Genomic DNA, 22,214 nt, shown 5'->3' with positions numbered 1-22,214 from the left:
TTTCATATGCTGGGCTGTCCTGTTGGGTTATTTAAATAATGACAAACAGCAGTGACACCAGGACCTGCTGTGAGTCAGTTACTTAACATAATCTTTAATCTACTCAACTATCCAAAAAGATAAATGTTATAATCCCCATTTTTCAGAGACGGATACTGACTCTGCAAAGTAAATTAACTTGCTCACAGTCGTTGATAAATGGCAGAGCAGAGAACAGAAAGGGATTTCCAATCCAGAAGCATCTCGTTCTTTTTCCTACACCCAAAGACTAGAGGCTACATCTACTTCTTTCTTCCCTCAATTCTGCCAGGTTAGGGTGCCTAATTCAGGGCACTCTCCCCTCCACCCTACCTTCTCAAGCAGGGCCTTTCGTAGACGCCGTTCCTCCTGCACCATGATGAACATCTCCTTATGCACAGCTGCGGCCAGGTTCAGGTCCAGCTTCTCTGGGCAGGCAGCCATCTTACAGATGAGCTCCTCATGGGAGAAGACGCAGTATCTTCGGAGCCGGCGGTAGTGCTCAATGCACTGGCGCCCAGCTGGCAACTGTGGACAGATTCATGACTGAGTGTGGCCAAGTCTGAAGGCTGTGGTGCCTCAGCTTCCTCACATCCCTCCTGCTTCTCCCTGACAGCCCACCACAATCCAGACTCACCCAGTCAGCAGTGCAAAAGTTGACAGCCTCCGCAAAGTTGTAGCCTTGGTTGAAACCACTGTGGTAAGCACGAGGGAAGGTAATGACGAATTCTCCTGCACACTGGTTTGTGCGGACAACCTGAGGAAGAAAAAGGCCAGGAAACCTGATTTAAGTGCAGGGTCCTTAAGGAGACAAAGAGCCTGAGAGAACAGTATGACAACAGGGTCCCAGATCCAATTCTAAAAGGACTGACCACTGGCCTCTGCTCTCAAAGTTGTGATTTATGTTGGCAACCAACAGGAAGATTGGGAGTCAAAAGTAGGAAACGTACATACCAGAGTATTTCAACTTTCCTAGTAATTTTTATAAAAATTTAAAATCTTACTTTTCATTAAGCTGGCCAACCCTTTTTCATCAATAATTATTTTTATCAGTCACATATGCAGTTCCCAGAACCATGTGTTCTACAAGATTTGTTTTAAAATCAGCAGGTCTGGGGGCACCTGGGTGGCTTAGTCAGTTAAGCGTCTGACTCTTCATTTCAGCTCAGGTCATGATCTCATGGTTCGTGGGTTCAAGCCCCGCATTGGGCTCTGTGCTGACAGTGTGGAACCTGCTTGGGATTCTCTGTCTCGGCCCCTCCCCCTCAAAATAAACAAACAAACTTAAAATAAAATCAGCAGGCCCTGCCTTTCTCCACTCCCCAGAGCCAATCACTTTTATCTCTTATTATTTTGGCATTCATCTTAACAACCCTACATAACATGCCTCTAGACTATACTGAAAACAGCCTATTATTTCTCAGTGTGCCTAGTGTTCTGTGCATGCATGTATTAGTAATTCAATCCCAACCTTTTAGACAAGTGTCCAACCCTCATCTCGCCTATCAGTTTTCACCTTTCTGTAGCAAACCCTTAATGATCTGTGCCAACCTGAACCACCTACACTATACTCCCTGGGTCTTCATTCTGCCATGACAATCTCCTGTTTCCTACATCCCAGGTCTTCCTCTTTCTTGTATTCTTTTGCTATACTTGAGCACATCCTCCAATAGCTACCTATGAAATGGTGGGAAGAATGTTTTTTTGAAAAATGTTTCTAATACTTGATAATTTCATCATACAGAATTCTAAGTTGAAATTAATTTCAAATGCACTAGTCTTCTAGATGCTGGTTTGCTTTAGAAAAGTCTGAAGCCATCTGATTTCCAATGCTTTCAATTAAACCTCTTTTTTCTTTTAGGGAGCTTGTCGGATTTTTTCTGATCCAAGTGTTTGATATAAAAATTCACCAGATATACTTGGTATAGATCTATTTTCATTCATGTACTGGGTAGGCCTTTCAATCCCGAAAGCTCAGTCTTTTGGTTCAGGGAAATTTTCTTAAAGGATTTCATTAATGATTTGTTCTCATCTCTTCTCTTTTCAGAACTCATTATTTGAATACACAACCTCCTGAACAAATTCTCTACCTTTTCTCAACTTCTGTTACCATTTCTCATCTTTACTGTTTATTCTACTTTTGGGAGATTTCCTTAACCATTTATCTAAATTTTTTTCTTCCACTTTTATGATCACAATTTTAATTTCCAAGAGCTCTTTTTTGTTCTCAGGATTTTCTTTTTAAAGATCTCATTCTTATTTCAGTTTGCAATATATGCTCACCTCTGACAATCTTAATGAGGGAGGTTTCTTTCCCTTTTCTTTTTTTATTAAGTTTTTTTTAATGTTTGAGAGAGAGAAAGAGATGGAGCATAAGCAGAGGAGGGGCAGAGAGGGAGACAGAATCTGAAATAGGCTCCAGGCTCTGAGCGCTCAGCACAGAACCCCCTGTGGGGCTTGAACCTATGAACCACAAGATCATGACCTGAGCTGAAGTCAGATGCCCAACCAACTAAGCCACCCAGGCACCCCGTCCCTTTTCTTTTTGAAGTTTACTTCTCTCCCTGTCTAACCTCTATTTATACAGGTTGCTTTTTTTGTTGTTGTTTGGTTCTGTTTTCTAGGGCTTCCTCAGTTGTCTGTTAATCTGTGGCTACTTTTTTAAGAGTAAGAAATGGAAAAGCTGAATGGAAGTTCTGAGTATATAGGTGAAGTCTGTCAACTGTCAATGCAGGGGATGTGACTGAGCCATTTAGTTTGGGAAACTCTAGGTCTTTCTTTTCAGGCCACTCAGATTCTCCAGAGAAAACTTTTTTTTCTTTTTCTTCTGCCTGAAGGAAAAAGATCTGGCTGCCAGTTCTAAGAGCCCAGTGGAGGAAGACTGGAAACCTCAGCATCCATCATTCATACAATGATGAATCCTACTATTTTCACTTTACCTCCATCTTCAACTATACCTAGAAGACCTCAGTCCAGAGATCTTTTATTTTAACCTCTTCAAAAGTAAGGAAGGGTCACATTTCCAGCTGCCCAGCGTGGCAGGGAATCTCACATCTTATAGACGTGAACCAATCCTTATTTTTACCCCATTCGTCTTTTCTCCCAGAATGCCTGGTACCACTGACTACTGAACCTTTGGGGGATTCTGAGCTACATATGAGGTTGGTTGGTTCTGAGATGTTTCAACACTGGCTTAAGTTTCAGTTTTCTTATACATTTTCTAGTTTTAAGAATTTTGATCTCTTTTCCCCATTTTAATAATTTTTTTACCTTAAGAAAAAAAGCCCATTGTGCCATTTTAGTGGAGTCTCAGCAAGGAATGAAAGCAGCCATGTGTTGTACCCCAATGTTCATAGCAGCACTCTCAACAACAGCCAAAACGTGGAAAGAGCCTAAGTGTCCATCAACGGACGAATGGATCAAGACGACGTGGTTTATCTATTCCATGGAATACTACATGGCAATGAGAAACAATGAAATCTGGCCATGTGTAGCAACGTGGATGGACCTTGAGGGTGTTATGCTGAGCAAAATAAGTCAGGCAGAGAAGGACAAATATCATATGTTTGCACGTATAGGAGGATTAGGAGGAACTTAACGGAGGACCGTGGGGGAGAAGAAGGGGGGATATAGTGGGGGAGAGGTAGAGAAGCAAACCATGAGAGACTCTTGAATGCTGAGAACAAAATGAGGAGTGACGGGTGTGAGGGGGGAGGGGGGAGATGGGCATGGAGGAGGGCACTTGTGGGGATGAGCACTGGGTGTTGTATGGAAACCAACTTGACAATAAACTATTTGTATAAAAATAAAAAATTTAAAAAAAATTAAAAAAAGAAGAAATAAAACAAAACAAAACAAAAAGAAAAGAAAGCAGCCATGTGTTAGTTTGCCATCTTTAGGAGAAGTCTCATAAAGTTTCTTGAGATGAATATTAAGATGAATATTCAATGCTGATGAACACACAGTGAAACAGGTACAATGCTGGTAATGGGACCAATAACTAAAACTAAATCTGGATTATATACGTGTGTGTTGTGTGTGTGTGTGTGTGTGTGTGTGTGTATAAAATTGCTAACATACATCAAGAGCCTAAAATGTTTATACCCTTCAAAACAATCTGCTAGAATTCTAAATTAATGTGGAGAATTAACGTCCTCATGGCACTGAATCTTCCCATTCATGAAAACATTTATCCAGGTCATCCATCAGCTCCCACCTCCAATACATTTTCTTTTCAAAGATGCAACAGCATTTCTTGCATAGATTATTGCACTGGCCCCCATTACCAAGCACAAGAACTATCTTCCAAAAAAATTGCAAATCTGACCAGCAATGCCCCTGCTGAGAACCCCTTACTTGGAACCCCATGTCCACATGATCGAAGCCATGGCTCTGACAGGCAAACTCTTACACTTCCTTCAAGGATCACCCCTTCTACAAATGCTTTCCTGACCCTCTCTTCCTGAATTCCTGTTGTTCTTCTAAAGCACCTCTAACATTTATTCCACTTGTTTACTTACCTCTGTTCTCCACTCAACTGCACATACTGGAAGGAAGGGACTGGTTTATTTTTCTTCAAGGTGCTGGCCAGAGGCCTTATACACACAGGGAGTTCTAGTAGTAATATCTGCTGAATGACCTAGACCCAGCCTTAATTTAGAGATGTGAAAACTGAGTCCCAGAGAAGCTTCAAGTAGCAGAGCCAAAAACAGAACTTAACACTCCTGACTTTTCATCTCCACCTGCACCCTCACTCTGGCAATGTCACTTTAACATTTCCTATGTAGTTATTTTAACAGGCTCTCCTCACATTCTGCAGCTGTTAAAAATGACCCAAAAATCCATCAAGTGATGAATGGATAAACGAAATGTGGTATGTCAATACAATGGAATATTATTCTACCAGAAATAGGAATGAAGTTCTGACACATGCTACAACATGGATGAACCTCGAAAACATTATGCTAAGTGAAGGAGGCCTGATGCAAAAGACCACATATTATTCCATTTATAAGAACTGTCTAAAAAAGGCAAATCTCTAGTGACAGAAGGTAGATTAGTGGTTGCCTGGGACTAGGGGTTGGAATGGAGAGTGAGTGCAAAAGGGCAGGAGGGATCTTTTTGGGGTGACAAATGTTCTAAAACTGGATTATGGTGATGGCAGCACAACTGTGTACATTCACTGAATTGTGTACACTTAAAATGGGTGAATGAATGAATAAGGTATGTGAATTATACTGCAAAAAAAAAATTTTGTTTAAAAAGATGGTTATAAGCAGTTCACAATAAGGAAGCAACATTCTAGCCCAGCACTATCCAACAGAAATATAATGCCAGCCACTTACGTACTTTTAAATTCCCTAGTAGCCACATTAAAAAAGTAAAAAGAAACAAGTGAAATTAACTTCAGCATAATCTATTTAATAAATCCACAATATTAACATTTCAATGTGTAAGTGGTATACAAAAATATCCGTGAGATATTTTCATACTAAGTCTTGACATCCAACATGTGTTTTATACTTTTAGCACATTTTGGATGGGATTAGTCATGTTTCAAGTGCTCAGCAGCCCCATGTGGCTAGTGGCTACCAAACTGGACAGTGCCGTTCTAGATCATTAAACTTAAAGAGATTATAAAACTCATACACTGACTGTTATATCAAAATTTTCGTAGAAAAATAACAGATGGGAAACATAAAATGTAGAGAAAATAAGGATGATCACTATATTTCCATTTTCTGGAAAGGGCACAGGATTCTTTTATAATAAAAATAATACTTACACTATATAGCTATAAAAAGAAATGGCCTTCATCTGCCAAAGGGGAAGGGGGGAGGGGGTGGGCTAAAGATAGCTCCTAGAGGAGCTTCAGCTGGCTAAACTGCAGCCTGCCAGTATGAGAATATGAAAATCAGATGCCTTGGATTGAAGGGAATCTGCCAAGTCCCAAGAGCCTGGAGATGCTGGGAACCACCTATAGGAGGGGCAGGGTGGGGGTAGGGGTGGGTGAAGCAACAGCTGGCCAGGGAAGCTGGTGCACCATGAGCAGGACAAATGCTGTGGAGCTGGAAGCAAAGAGCACATATTTAAAAATCTGCAATAGATTTTTCTTAAAAAGAGATAAGAATTAAACAGTTACATACACAGACGCGTCGTCTGTGTGTGTATATCTTAGCTGTCTAAATCTTTAAGGATAATCCTCTTCTACTCCTATAATTTTCCTGGACATTGCCCTGTAGGCAATGGACTAATGCTGTATAGGTCAGAAAGAAAGCAGTGTGAGGAAGTCAGATACAATGTCTACTTATGAAGAGCTGAACTGGAAGGGCCCTTGATCATCTCCACCTCTCGAGAGCCCAGTAATTCTTTTTTTAAATTTTCTTTTAATGTTTTTTATTTATTTCTGAGAGAGAGAGAGAGACAGCGTGAGCAGGGGAGAGTCAGAGAGAAAGGGAGACAGAATCTGAAGCAGGCTCCAGGCTCTGAGCTGGCAGTCAGCACAGAGCCCAACGCGGGGCTCGAACCCACGAACTGCGAGATCATGACCTGAGCCAAAGTCAGACGCTCAACTGACTGAGCCACCCAGGTGCCCCTGAGTCCAGTAATTCTTAAACAGGGTGAGGCAGTAAAAGAAAATGATAGCTGCCAACCCCCTGCACCTCCCCCCACCACCTCAAGTGGAAAAAGGTTGCCTGAACTGTTGTAGGATACACTTCCACTAATTCCCTAGATCCCTCAAGGCTTGGTTAAGTATCACTAAAGTAGCTAATAAAAAATACTACAGGGTATATAGTATATCAAAACAAGGTGAAGGCAAGAAAAAATGTGGGTGAGAACCACTGACCTAGTCCAAAGCCCTACTATACAGGTGCTCAGGGATCAAGGAGACATTAATTCAATATGTACTGATTGCTTACCACATCCCATGGATTAGACCAAGTGGCAGGGCAGCCAAGGTGTTGGTAGGGGGGCACGGGGAGTTGAAGGGAGTGGGAAGGAGGAGTAGCACAGGATAAGACTCAAAGCCCAGGTGGACGATATACTGATTACTGATCCTACAGGACTGTTGATCAGGCTGTTTTAAGATCCACACCAGAAAACTGGCTGATGCTAACGCTAGAAAGTCCCTTACAGGCAAGCCAGATTGTATACCAGGCAAAACATTTTATAGAGTGGGAACGAAGTCCACAGAGGAGGAGGACAGGTTCAGTCTAGGACTCTGAGTTCAACTTTATTTTAAATGTTGGCATTGGCACTTATTTTTAGAGGTTACTTCCCCTCCAGCTTTACTGAGACGTATAATAATGTAGAAGTTTAAGGTGTACAACATGTTGACCTGATACATTTATATATTGTAAAACAACTACTACCAAAGAACTTCTGACCTGCTAAATAAGTAAAAAGACCTACCCATTGCTCCCAGAAGGGCTACTCTACGGAACATGTCAGAGATTGCTAGTTGCCTCCCAATATTCATTCTCACCCTCTTTCACAACAACATGAATTTTTAACTGGTACATGACCATCCAGAGTAAGAACCACATTTTCCAGTTTTCCTTGCAACTAGATGTGGCCATGCATCTAAGCTGTGACTAACAGGAGATGAATGGAAATGACGTGTGTCTTGCTCTGTCCTTCTGCCATTTCCCTCTCCCAGTGGCTATCATACAGACGTGAAAAGAAGCCATCCTGAGGTGTTGCCCTCAAACAGCCCAGAGCACTCACCATCACACTGTGTATCTAACCATTACTATGTGGTGTCTCTATTAGAGTTGTCAAATAAAGATAGAAGAGGAATGAGAAAGAGCCAGGGGTAGATTCCAGAAGACAACCACCACCACAAAGGACACCACTACATCATTCCTACCCCTTGTCCTGGTTTCCTGAGCACTCACCGGCACACCATGGGACATGAGGGTGTTGGGATTCATGAGGGTGACAAGTTGGTGCAGGAGGTCAGGCTGGCTATCAAACAGCTCAGGTGTCAGCTTCTTCATCACCTCTTCCAAATGTTCTGCTGCAAGTGAGGGTACCCCATACCAGGTCTTCGGCTCACCCCTGGCCACGTGGAAAGGGGACATATAGAGTGGTCACACACATGGTCCTGAGGGAGCCTACTCTGCCGCCCCAGTTTCCCAGGGCCCCCGCTCACCAATGGAGGTAGTTAATGGAGTAACTCCAGTGATCCTCAATATGCCAGCAAAAGGCTGAAAAGACCATGCCCACATAGAGCCAGGGCACCTTCATGCCGGAAATATCCGCATTGATGTGGCACAGTACGGACTGCTCCAACACTGGCATCACATTCAGGTTCCAACCACTGGTAGCATATTCCTGTCAGGTTGGGTATTTGTGGATAGAGGATGAGGGTTATACTAAGGAGCTGAGATCTTTAGCCCAGGGAACCTTAATTTTGAGGTCACGGACCTTTTTGACACATCTAAGAAATATTATAGATGTTCTCCACCTCCCACCCACCCCCCACCAAATGCATGTACACAAAATTTTAATTCACTTCGATTTTAGTGCGTTTTACAGATATACTCACCCACCAAAATACCTGCAAGTTAAAAGCCCCCACTTTGGACCAAAACATACCCCTCTCTTGAGGGAGGTCTGGGCCCTCATGTTTTCCTGCATATACAGTCTTAGTCCCTGACCACTTCTTATGAATGAGCCAGGCAGCCTGCCAAGTATTTCATACACCTTCTCATTTAATTCTTATTACAAATTTGTAAGGTAGATACTATCCCCATTCTACAAAGTAGCCAATCTCATGGCTAGAGATTCCATGCCAGAGACTAGGTTGTGATTTTTACATGTACCATCTGACCTAAATCTCACAGCAACTCGTGAAGCAGGCATAATGATCCCCACCCAAAAGATACTAAGTGACCTGCCAAAGCTCACACAGCTGACTTATTAACCATGAATCACTTACTCACCTCCTCCTCAGGGGTTAGGTGCCGCTTACTGTCACTGACAGGGAAACCGCTGCCAAATTCTTTGGAATGGATGTCAGCCCCATACTCCACAGTCACATCTTCCTCAATGCTGTTCACCAACCGCCAGAATTCCTTCTCCACGAGTTCTGTGGGCACCATCTGGGGAACAGGGGTAGCAGATGACCGTGGCCCCAGTGACCCAGGAGAGCTAAGACCACCAGGCACCAACACCTACGACCCTAGCCCTGACACTACCCCAGCCTTCCATCACCTACGTGCACAGGCATGTTGAAGTAATCAGCTTTAAAGGAGTCAGCCATCTCGCCAAAGCTCTGCAGAGTGTATTCCCGGGTAGCCTGCTCAAAGCCAAAGGCTTCAGGGGGGCGCTTACACTCCTGAAACCCAAAGGAGAACATGTCACCACGGCAAAGGGCGCAGGGGTGGAGAATCCTCAAAAGCGGAGCTGGAATATGGGGGAGGAGCAGGGAACAAGAAAAGCCCTACATCTGCACTCAAGGTCCCTGAGGCAGGCCTCACTTTATAGCTCCACCTTTTTCTCCTAGCAACTCAGCTTAGTCTTTTCATTCCCCACATGCACTGCCGCCATGCTTTTGCTTTTCTCTTCTTTAGGACTTTACTCCCTAAACCATGAGCTCAGACTTAATATGCTATCCTATGTTCTTCTGCCATTTTTAACTCCTGAGCTAAAATAGGAGTTTAAACAGGGTGCGTAAGGAAGCTTTTTTAATGCCCAGCCTGGAACTACAAGCCTGAGAAAATGGCACTGAATATTCTAGTAGCTCGGAGGATGGAAAACAAAGGCACCAGCTTCTACGCTGTCAAACCCTACACTACTCCTGTTCTTTAGACTGTTTCAGAAGACAGGATATTGAGTCTACCTCACTTTATACCTATGACCATGGTTTTAGACAAGAGCTGTTATGTACCCCAGAGTTAGACTCACTCATGTTTGAAAAATCAATGTCAATCTGGTCTACTAGCCCACAACCACTTAAAGAGAGCCAAGCAGAGTTGACAGCCTTCATTGTCTATGATATTGCTGGTGTCCAAACTCCTTGCTGAAGGAATCTCCACCACTACACCAAGGCCATTATGCACTATACTGGTCTCTTTCCTCAGCTGTGTGTGTGCACATGCACACCTAGTCTCTATGACCACAGCTGAGTCCCTAAGATAAGACAAGAGACCATCCATATCTGCTCTCCAGAAACCCACAGAGAAATGCAGAGGAGTGCCCAGAATTTGGATGAAGGTAGGAAGCTCTAGAAAGGAAGATCTAGTAGACACAGCAGACCTCTCAGCCCTCAATGCTACTTCAGAGGCTCTCCTTACTGCTCCTCTCGTATTAGGTACATTCGCCACAAATACTCTTGCTCTAGCATGCCTCCCATTCCCAGGTTTATAAAGCCTGTCCATCTCTTCTAATTAAAGCCTATATCACTGCAAACCAATCAAATTACCAAAACAAAAGGAAAACTAAGTATTATAATCATATGATGAACCCCCCCAAAAGAAAAAATAAATCATACCCATGAATAAATTTAGTAACATAGAAAAATGACTATTAAGTAGCAAATGAAAATATACAGTAAGAGCCCCAACTCATTAAAGATAGTTCTATATAAGCAACAACAAAAAGATGAGAAGAAAATATACCAGACTATTAACAATGGTTGTCTCTAGGTGGTGAGATGATAGGTAATTTGTCTATTTTCCAAGCTTTCTAAAAAAAACAAAGAATAAAAAACTTGGAAATCAAAAGAACAACTTTTTCTTCATATTCCTGTTCTCCAAATCTCATTCCTGACACCTTCCCTAATTACTACCCTTAGTCATCTTCCTCTCCTCTGAACTTCTACAACTTCAGAGTTTCTAACACATAATTTAGCATTTGACTATACATCGGCATACCGTATGTCCAATCATGACTTTCACTGCCCCAGGTAGTCTGGGAGCTCCCAGAGGACGTAAGCAAAGGCTAGGTCTCCTCCTCTCCTTTTTCCTAAAACTGCCCAGCCTAGCCCCACCCTGGAACCCAAAATATTAAACTGTGGCTAAATTAGAAGGCTGTTCTCAAGAAGGCCAAATGAAGGAAGGCAAGAATACCCTATGAGACAGACATGAACTGGGGCTGGGAAGGCCTTACCGCCATGACACACTTTGGGCACCGCCAGACACCCTTGGGAATCTCAGGCAGAGGAGGCAGCAGGCAGAAGATGTGGTAGTTGTCATCACAGCCATCACACAGCAGAAGCTTGTCATCCTCATCCCCTCGGGAACACATCCGGCAAACATAGGACTCGATCTGCCAGGGAAAGGAAGCAACAGTTCATCAATCTAAGCCCTGTCCAGCCTTCAAACTGTCCTCCAGACAGTACCCTAGTCCACAGAACTCTGGTCCATTAGAAACCCACTGTGCTTGTTGGCTAGATTATTCATAGCCCTGTGACAGGCTAGTCATGCTAGTTCTGGAGTTTAACTGTATGCACATACCATCTCCCCAAATAAACTGGTAGAAGTGAGAGCAGAGTCTTTATCATTCAGTTGTGAATCTCCCATTTTTATTCATTCAATAAACACTGAGCACTTATGTGTTCAACACTGTGCTGTAATCTGAAGTACAGCAATGAATAAGACATGGCATCTGCCTTCTAAAGACATACAGTACTCCAAAGACAAATATTCATAAAAATTAGAGGGCAATATGGCAACTGCCAACATAGGCCCATAAAGGGTACTATGGGAACCTAGAGAAGGGAGCCCTCAAATCAGCTAGAGATAAAGAGGACAGCCTTGAGGAAGGACTTCACTGAAAAGGGGACACTTGACAATGACATTTGAAACTGACTGAAACCTGAAGGCAAACTGAAGTCTGGCAATGGGGCAGAGCACAGGGGAAAACTCTTCCAGGCAGAAGAAACAGCATGTGCAAAGGGATAGGGGAAAGAAAGAGCATGGCGCGTCTTTGGGGAAAAAACGAACATACCTACAAGTAGTTCAGTGTGGCTATAGCAGAGGAGTGAGGTGGGCAGTGCTGGGGAATGAGGCTAGAGGTCAGCAGGGACTGGATCATGCATGGTAATGAGGAGCTTAGCCTTTATCCTGAAGCAATGGAGAGGGAGTCTCCTTCTTTGGGCCCTTCCAGCACTTCATGTTGACAGCACTTGATCACCCTTTCTTGTCCTCTGTTCCATGTGAGTTGGCCTTGTTTCCCCAATTAAGTGAGCTACCTGAAGGTAGGGCCCACCAGGCCCACTTTTCTGCTTAACGCAACCTGGTCCAGAGCCATGCTGGGAAAATGCTCGTTGAAGGGATGAGAAGCAGAGCATTAAGAAGTCAGGGCTGGGTCCTTACAAACTGGGCATTGCTGTGGTTCCTCCGCAGTCTCATGGTCATCTTGGTGCAGGGCTCTGGGCTGTGACTCAGCTCCTCCTTGCTCTCCAGGAAGGTCTTAGGTGAGGTTGACTCCACCTTCATATCCCCGCCTGACTCCTCCTTCACCACTACGGTGGGGGGACACTCAGGCCCTTCCTTATCTGGGAGAGGGAAGAGTGGCTCTAAAGTACAGGTCTAAAACAGTCAGGGCCCCGCCTCCTCTCCCCAGGTGAGGCCACCATCCTTTACACTGTCCCAGCCTGTCAGGCCTCACCTTTCTTCCGCAGAGTCTTATCCTTGGCCATGAGGCCCAGGCCCATCATCTTGGGGCCTGCCCCATAGATCTGTAGCTTCTTCAGTTCCGGATTCTTTTCAATGTCTTCTTCTGTGGGTTCCGGCTGGGAGAAAAAAAGGAAATGAATCAAGCCTGCTATCTAAGGCAGACTGCCCCATCCTAAAAGAACAATAGCTTGGACTATATACCACTTGAGCTCCTGCCAGGGGCTAAGGCAGGGGCAGGCCTGGGCAAGAATTCAGAGCTGCTTTTTGGAGACTAGGGTTAAGTGAGCTCCCCCCTCAGCCCTCTCTTGGAAAGAAATTAAGATGGAATTTCAGTTTTCCGAACTGTAAAACAATAATACTAACTCCTACTTTATAAGGAGGCTTATGAAGAGTTTGGGGGATAACATATATAAAGAAACCTAACAGTGTTCGGCACAACAATAAATGGCAGTGACTAATACGATCTGCTAAGTGACATGCTTCAGTGAGCCCAGGGACAATGTCTATCTTATTCTCTGTTGTATCCCCACTGCCTAGAAGAATGTCTGGCACATAAGCTTCTGCCTGAAGCTAGGATACAGGTATAAGGGAAAAGAAGAGTTCTACCCCTACAAACAGCATGAGTCAGGAAAGAAAAAGACAGCCAAGAAGAGCCGACGCAGAAAAGATACTGTATGAGCAGATCAAAACCCAACTCAGAAGCTGGAGGGGGACACACTATTGCTCAGAACTCCGAGAACGGAGTGAAGAAAAGTGGAACAGGGAACAGAACTCTGGTCAGAGGAAGAGAGAGGACTCCTACCCCCCAAAGCTCTGAGTCAGAAGTGAAGTACTCACATCAGGCTGCAGTCTCTTGGCCCGCCGGCCATAGCTATTGAACTTGGAAGGCTGCACAGACTGTCGAAGGGGGATACTGTGGGGTTTGTATTCCTTGTCCTTTTCCTCATTATCAAATGGACGTGTGTTGCACTGCTGGGGACAAATAAGGAGTAAGGATGAGGGTATGGGGCCCCAGCCCCAACAATGACTTCCCTCTACCCTTATCCAATAGCAAACAAAGCTGTGGCTGCACACACTTGACCCACACCAAAAGGCCCTGCTCAACTGGCCGTTATCAATGACACCAGCACACAGTTTGAGAATTATTCTCTTGCCTTGGCTTATGTTATTTCTCCTTCAAACCACCTCCCCACAACCATCTCCCCAACTAAATCAGACTCCATCTCTTCCCAGACCTCTCCAGCCCAAAATGTCTCTCCCTCCTTGGAATTCTTTTATCAGTTAAAACCTTGTTATATATCAGATAGTAGGCTGGCCCTGCAGGCAACTCCAGGACCTCTGATCCTGGGCAGCATGGGAAGAGAATAAGCACCACTAGAAAAGGGTAATAAGCACCACTAGAAATAAGCACCTCTAGCTCCCAGGTCTCTAGTTCCCTGAACCAGTTCCATTAAGAGCAAGTGTGGGAAATCTGCATCTGGTGTGGGGGGGAAAGCCTTCTTCCACCCCAGCCTGGCATCCTTACCACCAGGTTGGCTCCAGACTGGTACATCTCATAGGGGTAAACGATGCGTTCATAGTGGGAGCGTAGCAGGGAGCCAATGTTTTTGCCTGGTGGGTAGTTGAGGCGCTGGGCCACCCGGGCCCACCGACGGTCTTTGCAGATGGCTTCATAGCCACCTTCCTCCACCACGATCTGCAGGGATAAGCAGGAAGGGATGTGGATATGCTGTGCGTACGTACATGAGGGAGTAGGCCTGCAGAAAGGGTGATGAGGACAAGTCCAGCCCCTCACTTCAATGGGGACTATCCCCTCCTCCTACCACCACCACTCAGATTCAAAGTGCATAAGAGGGGCGCCTGGATGACTCAATCGGTTAAGCATCCGACTTTAGCTCAGGTCATGATCTCATGGTTCATGGGTTTGAGCCCTGGGTTGGGCTCTGTGCTGACAGCTAGCTCAGAGCCTGGAGCCTGCTTCAGATTCTGTATCTCCCTCTCTCTCTGACCCTCCCCTGCTCACGCTGTCTCTCTCTCTCTCTCTCTCTCTCGCTCTCTCTCCCCCTCTCTCTCTCAGAAATAAGTAAAACATTAAAAAAACAACCACCACAAGTTATAGTAAGAGATGCCAAGACGTTCTGACAACAGCTCATGTGCTACCCGGCTGTGCACCTCCACTGCAGCCTAGAGATCTAATATCCAAACCAAGGGAGCCCCCAGAGTACCAAGGATATTAAGGGGTGGGGAAGGGTTTGAAAAAAAACCTTCTCTTACTTTGCTGAGGCTGTAGAGGTCCAAGATCCGCCGTTCTACATTGGGAATTTTTAAGGAGGAGCCCTGGATTTCCCAGAATTTGGCAATCTGGTCCAAATAGTTCAGCTTCACTCTTGTCTGGGCCTGGAGAAGAAATTGCTCAAAGAGGATGGCCTCCCCCTCCACCTAAATCCCATCTTCTGGCCTAATCTTAGGAGAGAAGAAAGTGTACAGAGCAGCCCACCATCCAGGGCCTCTCCTAGTGAAATGGATCCCAAACTCTAGGCAGTGCTTACCCCACCTCTCTTTCATCTCTGCCACCTTCTAGTCAATAGGATAAGCCCAAGGTCCCAAAGCAGAGAGGTTTAGGTCACAACAGCTCTCTCAATTCTCTTCGACAGGTCTGTGTGAATATCGCCATCCCTGCTACAGAGAGCCTCTGTTTCTTTAAGTCACAGAGCAAGTACCAAGAGATCTGAATGTCAAATAAGTTAAATTTTAGCTTGTTCCCTGCTACTGATTTGCTTGTATAGCCTACTCTCTGGACCTCTATTTTCTAATTATAAAGGGGAACTAAAATAACTGCCCAGTCCACTTACTCCAGAAGGGTGCACTTACGAGAGAAACAGTGAAGGCCCTCTGGAAACTCCAGAACTGTATCTAAGTTCTAGGCATGTTTCAGATTGAAGGCTCCAAAAGAGCACATTTACCTCTTCTTACGCACCACAAAACTTGTCCCATGGTGGCTGAAGGCTGAGAGTGCATCCTGGAGACCGAATGGCCCGAAGAACTAAGAGACAGTGTACCAAAGCAGCACGGGCACCTGGCCAACCCAGACCCGATGTGGGCTAAGGATGCTAGGAACAAGGCATTTACCTTGCTTGCTTCCCTGAAATCTCAGTGACCCAAGAAAGGCTCTCCAAGGCTCTAAACCTAGAACCACCTTGCCCTGGTGAGAGGGCCTGATTCTCAGGAGAACTAGGCAAGTCACTACCATTCACTGCCTTGCTCAGATGCCATTAGAGGAACAGAAACAGTTCTATTTCATACATGGGGAAAACTAAGGTCTATTTGTGGAAAGAAACAACCTATGGCTATTTAGCTGTGGAAACCTGGAAGAGGACAGCAATTCTACTCCCTCCATCTTAGCTTTCCAATCCTGGCCTCTTCCCTGCTCCTCCCCATCAATAGCCAGCGCAGCATCTCTAGAAAACCTGCCTTTGTCCCATGCTAGGTGACACCTTGCACTAGTTGTACCTCCACAGATCCATTTCTTCAGGATCCATTTCTTTAAAAAACCTGTACCCCATTCATGAGATGATTTTTGCCCTGACCAGGACAGCTCCTAGATGGACTCTAGAACAGTGGTTCTCAATGAGGAACAATTTTACTCCTCGGGGGGACATTTAGCAATGTCTAGAGACATTTTTGATTGTCATAACTGGAAAAAGGTATTACTGGCATCCAACAAGTAGAAGCCAAGGGTGCTGATATACATCCTTCAAAGCATAGGATAGCCCCTCCATGACAAATTATCTGGGCCAAAATATCAATAGCGCCAAAGGTGAGGAACTATAGTCTATAAATAAGTAAGCATTTAGGTCGTAAGTTTCCAGTAGGGCCTAATACATCCCCTCCCCAGCGCATCTAGTAAGGTTTATGGATACATAATAATGAGGGGAAAAGGTGGTAACATAGTTCTCAACTGTATCTTCCCTGGGAAACTCCAGGATCTTCCCAGGAACAGGTTTCAAAGCACCCACTCTCATTACCCCAGGGCATTCTCAAGCTCTTAGTGGAGAACCTCACCTATCCATGCACAGGGCCTGGACGTCCTGTGCAGAAAGAGAAGAGGAATAGACTACCTGCCTGACCCCTATCCAAGTTTATAACCATTCTAGCCTTGATACTGACCAGTTCTTATGTTGTTCCTGCCCCTCCACCTCATGTCCCACCTCACCAATCTCCACAGAAGGAAGGCAGGAAGCACAGGGCCATGAATGAATTAGATAATGAGACCACACTCAGCTGGCCGAGCACGAAAGGGCTCAGCCAACCCTCTATTTCCCTTTTGTTGACTCGGTTACGGTAGGCTGGCTGACAGGAGACTTTCAGAAGTAGCAAACCTTTAGGGAAAGGAACATCCCTAGTTAGGGAAACGGACAACCCTCGTCTTGGAGCTATCATATTGGAGACGCTAAATGCTCCTGCTCTCGGTTATACAGAGCTCTAAAGCTTCCTCCATGACCTCCAATGCAACTTAACAGAACAGAGAATACAGGCATAGTCAGGTAAAGCACCTTAGCTCAAGAAAGTATAAGGGAAGTGGGATCGGAGTTCACATATCCAACCCTGCCACCAGCTGCTAGTCTTCTCACCTCTAGTTCATTCAGCCTCTGGATTCGGGGAGTAAACCTGAAGTTGTCCACTTCTACAGCAAAGGGTGGCTGCCAGTCCTGGGGGGGGGAGGGGGTTACACAGAAGGGAAAGGGAGTTGAGTTATTCCAGTACAGTGCAAGGCCAGAGGGCACCACAAGCAGCTCAGCACCTCATTCGTGCCTTCCCAGGCCTCTGGCCACCCCAGGCCCTTTAACTTGGCAAACACCCAACCCACTACCTGCCCCCCAGAACTTACCACAGGGCCCTAGCAGCCCCTCAATTCCACATTCAATGCCCCAAGCATTGAAATTTTTCCCAAGTCCCTCCCAACAGTACAGCACCAGGATTACAAGAAATAGAGAGATGGGGCCCAAAACAGCTGATCCCAAACTCTCCCTACATCCACATTAACTCCTTGTTCCCCAGGCATGTACCGTAGGACACAGTCTGGAAGTACTGGAAGCATAAGGATCTGGAATTAGGAGACCTAAGTTCATGTTATAGCTCCACTACTTACTAGGTATGGGATTTTACTTTTCTCAGCCTGTTTTCTCATCTGTAAGGTGGGAATATAAACACTTGCCCTGGTTTCCTCATAATACTGCTACGGCAAATTAAATTGGTTTTCAAATGAAAAATGTTATCCAAAGGAGTCATCCTTAAGACCTAGTATCTTAAGTTGACTCCACCACCTAATATACAGAGCTCAGCTCTGATTCTGGCAAGATTTAAAAGTTCGGGTCTTTAATGTTTGTTCTCTCAGTTTAAAGGGCTTGAGACACATGCTGCAGGGAAAAGCAAGGAATGGGGAGCAAGAATCTGCGTCATTCACCCAGTCTGGAAGGCTTCCTGTGGGTCCTTTCTCAAACACCTGCCCAGTACAGGAAAAGGTGTGGGGGGGGGGGGGAAGTAGGGGGAAGGGTTAGTGATGGGATACCCAACTGTGCTGGCAAAGAATGGGAGAATTTGGGGAGAAGGAAGCTGCAGAAGGATAATGGAAGTGGGGGGGGGTGACTCTGCCTTGCCAAGTTGACGCTTGTTGTGTCCTACCAAAGAGTAACTGTGGGGAGCCCCTCCCTGATGCCCTAACCCCCAAAACCTCCCATGCAGTCCTCTCCTTCCCAGAGGCCTGGCTCCTGCTGGGGTGGTAACAACCACCTACAGTAACCTAGACCAATGCCCTCATTTTATGAATGGGGAAAGTGAAGCCCAGAGAAGAAATGCAATTTCTCCAAAATCACATGCTGATTTAGTGGTAGAGCCAAAACTAGAACCCGGTCTTCTGACCTCCAGTCCAAGGCTTTGAACTACACCAGGATACCAGTGTTCATACACACATGCATACATATGGAAGTGGGGGGTAGTAAAAGAGAAGAAAAAGCTGTTGGCTTCTTCTGCACACACACTTTTAGAAAAGAGGCCAGCAGACTCTTACTTGCAGGCACGCATACTCCCCTCAATCTCCCAACCCCCCCCCCCCAGCTGAAGCAGGTTTGCAGCAAACACCTGGGTCTCAGTGAAGCAGGGGCAAATAAAAAAAAAAAAAAAGAAAGAAAGAAAAGGGAGAGAAAAGAGACTAAAATGGTATGGCTCAAGCCCAGACAAGATCCTCATGCCCTCTTGCCACCCACCAGTAGGGCACTCCCCTTAGCACAGGTAGAAAGGTACTCAAACCCAAAACGCCAGGAACCCTTCTTTCCTGCTCAATCAAGTTCTGGATAAGCACAGCATCAAGCAACCAGACAGGAAATGGCAGAACCGAATCCTAGAACAGGATCTGTGGGTGCAACAGATAGCTGGGGAAGGTCCAGGAAACCTCCCCACCTGGCTCTCCTAGGACCTAAGAGCTCCCTCATCCTGCCTTCTGTCTCATACTCCTGGGTGCCAAATACACCCATATTATTAGGATGGTGATTAAAAAAAGTTGGCTACCCAATGCAGGAAGCAAGGGCCTTCCAAGATCCCCTGCATCTACACCAGGGCACCAACACTCTCCTCCCACCCACCTTCCCCAAGAGCAGCAGTCAACTGTCTAGCAATTCAAAGCCCAAATCGCCCTTCCTCAGGCAAACCTCCAATTTCCAAGCACCCACCCATACGCAGGTTCCCACTCTGGGCCCAAGCACCACTTGGGCGAGTGCTTCGAATTCCAGCTAGATGGCCTGGCTGCCTAAAGGTGGCGTAGGAACTGAACAAAACCAGAGACTACGTCTCCTGGATTGCAAGGAAGCACACCGTTGGGGTAGAGAAGCACAACAAAAGATGGCCCCCTACAGGATGGACAGACGGACACACACACACACACACGGGATTTGTCACTTTTCCCCTTCTTGGTCCCCCCCCAAAGGAAGGGTAACAACACCTGCAACAAGGCCAGCTTGCCCATAAGTCTAAAGCAGAAAAACAGAAATTCAGGCCTCAGCTACCCTCCGTGTCAGACACGATTCTTTCCCAAATGCCTGCTGGACCACTTCAGGGAGTGCCTCCTTGAGGCTTCCCAGGACTCCAGCCTCTCCTTTCTGCAAAGCCTTCCTGACTTCTCAGTACCTAATGGCATTCCTTCACCGTGAACAAGGATACCTCAGAGATCTGTGACCCAGCTAAAAATTAGCTTACCCAACACCTCCCAAAAGGTCCATATGAAACTAGCCTAGATCTGTGGCTGAACACCAGAAAGCACCAGGTTGGACAAGGAGGCCTGTGGTGCCCTCCTCAGGTGGCAATGAGGCTTCCCATCCTGTTTCAACCAGGAGACACCTACTCAAAAACACCGTTCCAAACTCAATTCCTGCCTTTGGAATCCCAAGTGGTGACTGAACACACATACCATCATTTTTCCTCCATGCCAGCAAGGTGGCAGCCTATCCTAGCCCTTGGGGGACTTCTTGCGGCCTGAAGCCAGGCCTAGGAACAAAGATATGCCCTTTGTCGTTGACCTCTGGAAATCAAGTGTTCTAAAGGAGACAGACTTCCATAGCTCCATTCTGTTTTTGGAAGTCCAAGAATACCCTATCTTCTGGGACCTGCTACATCCTGGGACAGAACACGGTACAAATCTTCTGAGGACTCATACCCCACTGCCAAGCCAGCTGCTCCAAGCCTATTCAAAGCAGTCAGGTCTGGGGAGGGTGGGGGGTTACGTGCAGGGAAAGATATTGCCTTCAACTAGGAAAAGAAGGGGATTCTTCTAATTCCCTAATTCCCTAAGCCCATCTCAGGGGAGCCAGATAGAACATTCCCTGTGAGACTGATTTCCTGATCTACTAGGCCGGGACATTATCATAGATGGATTGGTCTGACAGGGCGTGAGTAAATATGAGTCAACCCACATAGGAGCAAACCAATGACCACATCAAACACCTTCGCAGTCACAATAATTACCACTTATCTAGCGCCTACTACAGAGACTCTACCTAGTTTAATCCAATTTTCCAAATAAGCGTTCGGGGGACTCATTTCACAGGCTCAGAGAGATTAAGTTACTTGTCCAAGGTCACACAGCTGGTAAACTTCACACTGGAATTTTGAACTCAGGTCTGTCTCCCTTTAGAGCTGTGATCTTTCCACTACACCACATTGCCTGCCTCGAGGGAAGTGATGACAATAAACGGAAAAATGGCCTTATTTGGTGCAGCCTTGCCCTGGGTGGTCCGGGGTAACAGAGATGTGCAGGTACCTCTCTGAACTCTCCCGGGCCCACTAGGCATCCCTGTTTTGAACCTCACCAGGAATGAATCTGAAAGGCGGAGTGAAAGTGAGGGTGGGTCAGAGACCCAGGTCCCTTGGGGGCTCTCACACCGCTAGAGGACCCCTGGCCCCATCACCCGTTCTCTGACGCCACATCCACAACGGCCCCAGCCACCCCCATTCCCCCACAACTCGAGCTGCCCTCCGCCCCAGAGTTCTCCGCCAGCTACGCTAGTTCTCCATCCCAGGCCTCGCCGCCGGCGACCACGGACCCCAGGACTTACCGCGGGTGGGCGGATCTTGCAAATACCCGACTTCTCCGCGATGGGCCGGATTTTCGCGATGTAGCCAAGAGGGTCTCGGAACTCGGCCCAGCTAGGCTCGAACACCGGGCACTCCGGCGGCGGTAGGAAGTCGTCGGACCCCGGCTCCATGGTGGGGGCTAGGACTGGAGGGGCTCGGACCGCCCTTAAGGACTCATGGCGGACACCGCTGTATGAAGCCGAGACACTGCTCGGGGACTAGGCCCTAAGCGGGGCGGCCGCCGCCCGCCGCGCGCCTTGAGGGGCGTGTAGCTACCGCGCTCTGAGAGGCTCAGGCTAGCGCTACTACTACCGCCTCTTCGTCCTGCCTCGTTCCTTCCAAACTCTGCCGCTGCCTCCCAACTACCGCAGCCTTCACCACCACAGTTACCTCCCAGCCGCCACGGCCTTCGCCGCCGCCGCCGCCATCTTGGTTTGTCAGCGTCTCCCCCCCCTCCCTCACCACAACAAACCGGATCCCTCCGCAGTGTGTCCCTCCGAGCCTCGTATACCTTGCATGAGACCAAGCTCTAAGAAACTTTCATCCCGTGGAGACTGAGCTGAATCTTCAGACATGGGTTCCCTATTTGGAAGCGGGAACTCAAAAGTACCTCCCAGACTGAGAGCATATAGTCCACTTCGGCGGCGGAGGAGCAAAGTTGTGATTAAACTGCCGGATCCTTTTTCCGGTGGACCGGCGGCGCACGTTTAAAGGCCAGTGGTGCGCATGCGCGGTAGGAAGAGAGACCGGAAGAGGAGCTGGCGTTGGTGGGTGGTGGGCCCCAACTGGCTCCCCCCTCTATGACCTCAGCCCTGGCGCGAGCCCCGCCCCAACACTTTCTTCTTCAGGGTCTTTCCGGTGTGGGCCACAGAGGGCGGCTTTGGGTGCCTGACAGCAACTAAGCCCCTTATGCTGGCAGGCAGGTTGGGGGAGACGAGGGAGTTCCCA

The 22,214-nt window shown here is 46.6% G+C and overlaps 1 protein-coding gene across 10 annotated transcripts in view; it reads right to left on the bottom strand.

Moving 5' to 3' along the window:
• The window catches only part of KDM5C (lysine demethylase 5C), a 33,121-nt gene extending 11,220 nt beyond the window's left edge, over window positions 1–21,901 (bottom strand). For 2 of the 10 annotated variants that reach the window (XM_039220994.1, XM_039220998.1), the window contains exons 1-14: window positions 21,248–21,720; window positions 17,276–17,353; window positions 14,919–15,041; window positions 14,170–14,340; window positions 13,482–13,616; window positions 12,637–12,760; window positions 12,342–12,523; window positions 11,134–11,292; window positions 9,242–9,361; window positions 8,967–9,125; window positions 8,174–8,355; window positions 7,917–8,079; window positions 656–775; window positions 352–546 (exon numbers count right to left, since the gene is read on the bottom strand). In XM_039220994.1, coding sequence (XP_039076925.1) covers window positions 352–546; window positions 656–775; window positions 7,917–8,079; window positions 8,174–8,355; window positions 8,967–9,125; window positions 9,242–9,361; window positions 11,134–11,292; window positions 12,342–12,523; window positions 12,637–12,760; window positions 13,482–13,616; window positions 14,170–14,340; window positions 14,919–15,041; window positions 17,276–17,353; window positions 21,248–21,397 — 2,061 coding nt within the window. In that variant the 5' untranslated portion in view covers window positions 21,398–21,720. Of the gene's footprint in view, window positions 1–351; window positions 547–655; window positions 776–7,916; window positions 8,080–8,173; window positions 8,356–8,966; window positions 9,126–9,241; window positions 9,362–11,133; window positions 11,293–12,341; window positions 12,524–12,636; window positions 12,761–13,481; window positions 13,617–14,169; window positions 14,341–14,918; window positions 15,042–17,275; window positions 17,354–21,247 lie in introns of all 10 variants that reach the window. The other 8 variants (XM_039220991.1, XM_039220993.1, XM_039220989.1 and 5 more) reach the window with 6 other exon arrangements.
• Window positions 21,902–22,214: the final 313 nt, after the last annotated feature.

Source organism: Hyaena hyaena, unplaced genomic scaffold (assembly GCF_003009895.1).
Source record: "Hyaena hyaena isolate Hyena2069 unplaced genomic scaffold, ASM300989v1 scaffold_932, whole genome shotgun sequence".
NCBI lineage: Eukaryota > Metazoa > Chordata > Mammalia > Carnivora > Hyaenidae > Hyaena > Hyaena hyaena.
This window is presented reverse-complemented; position numbering and strand designations above follow the sequence as displayed.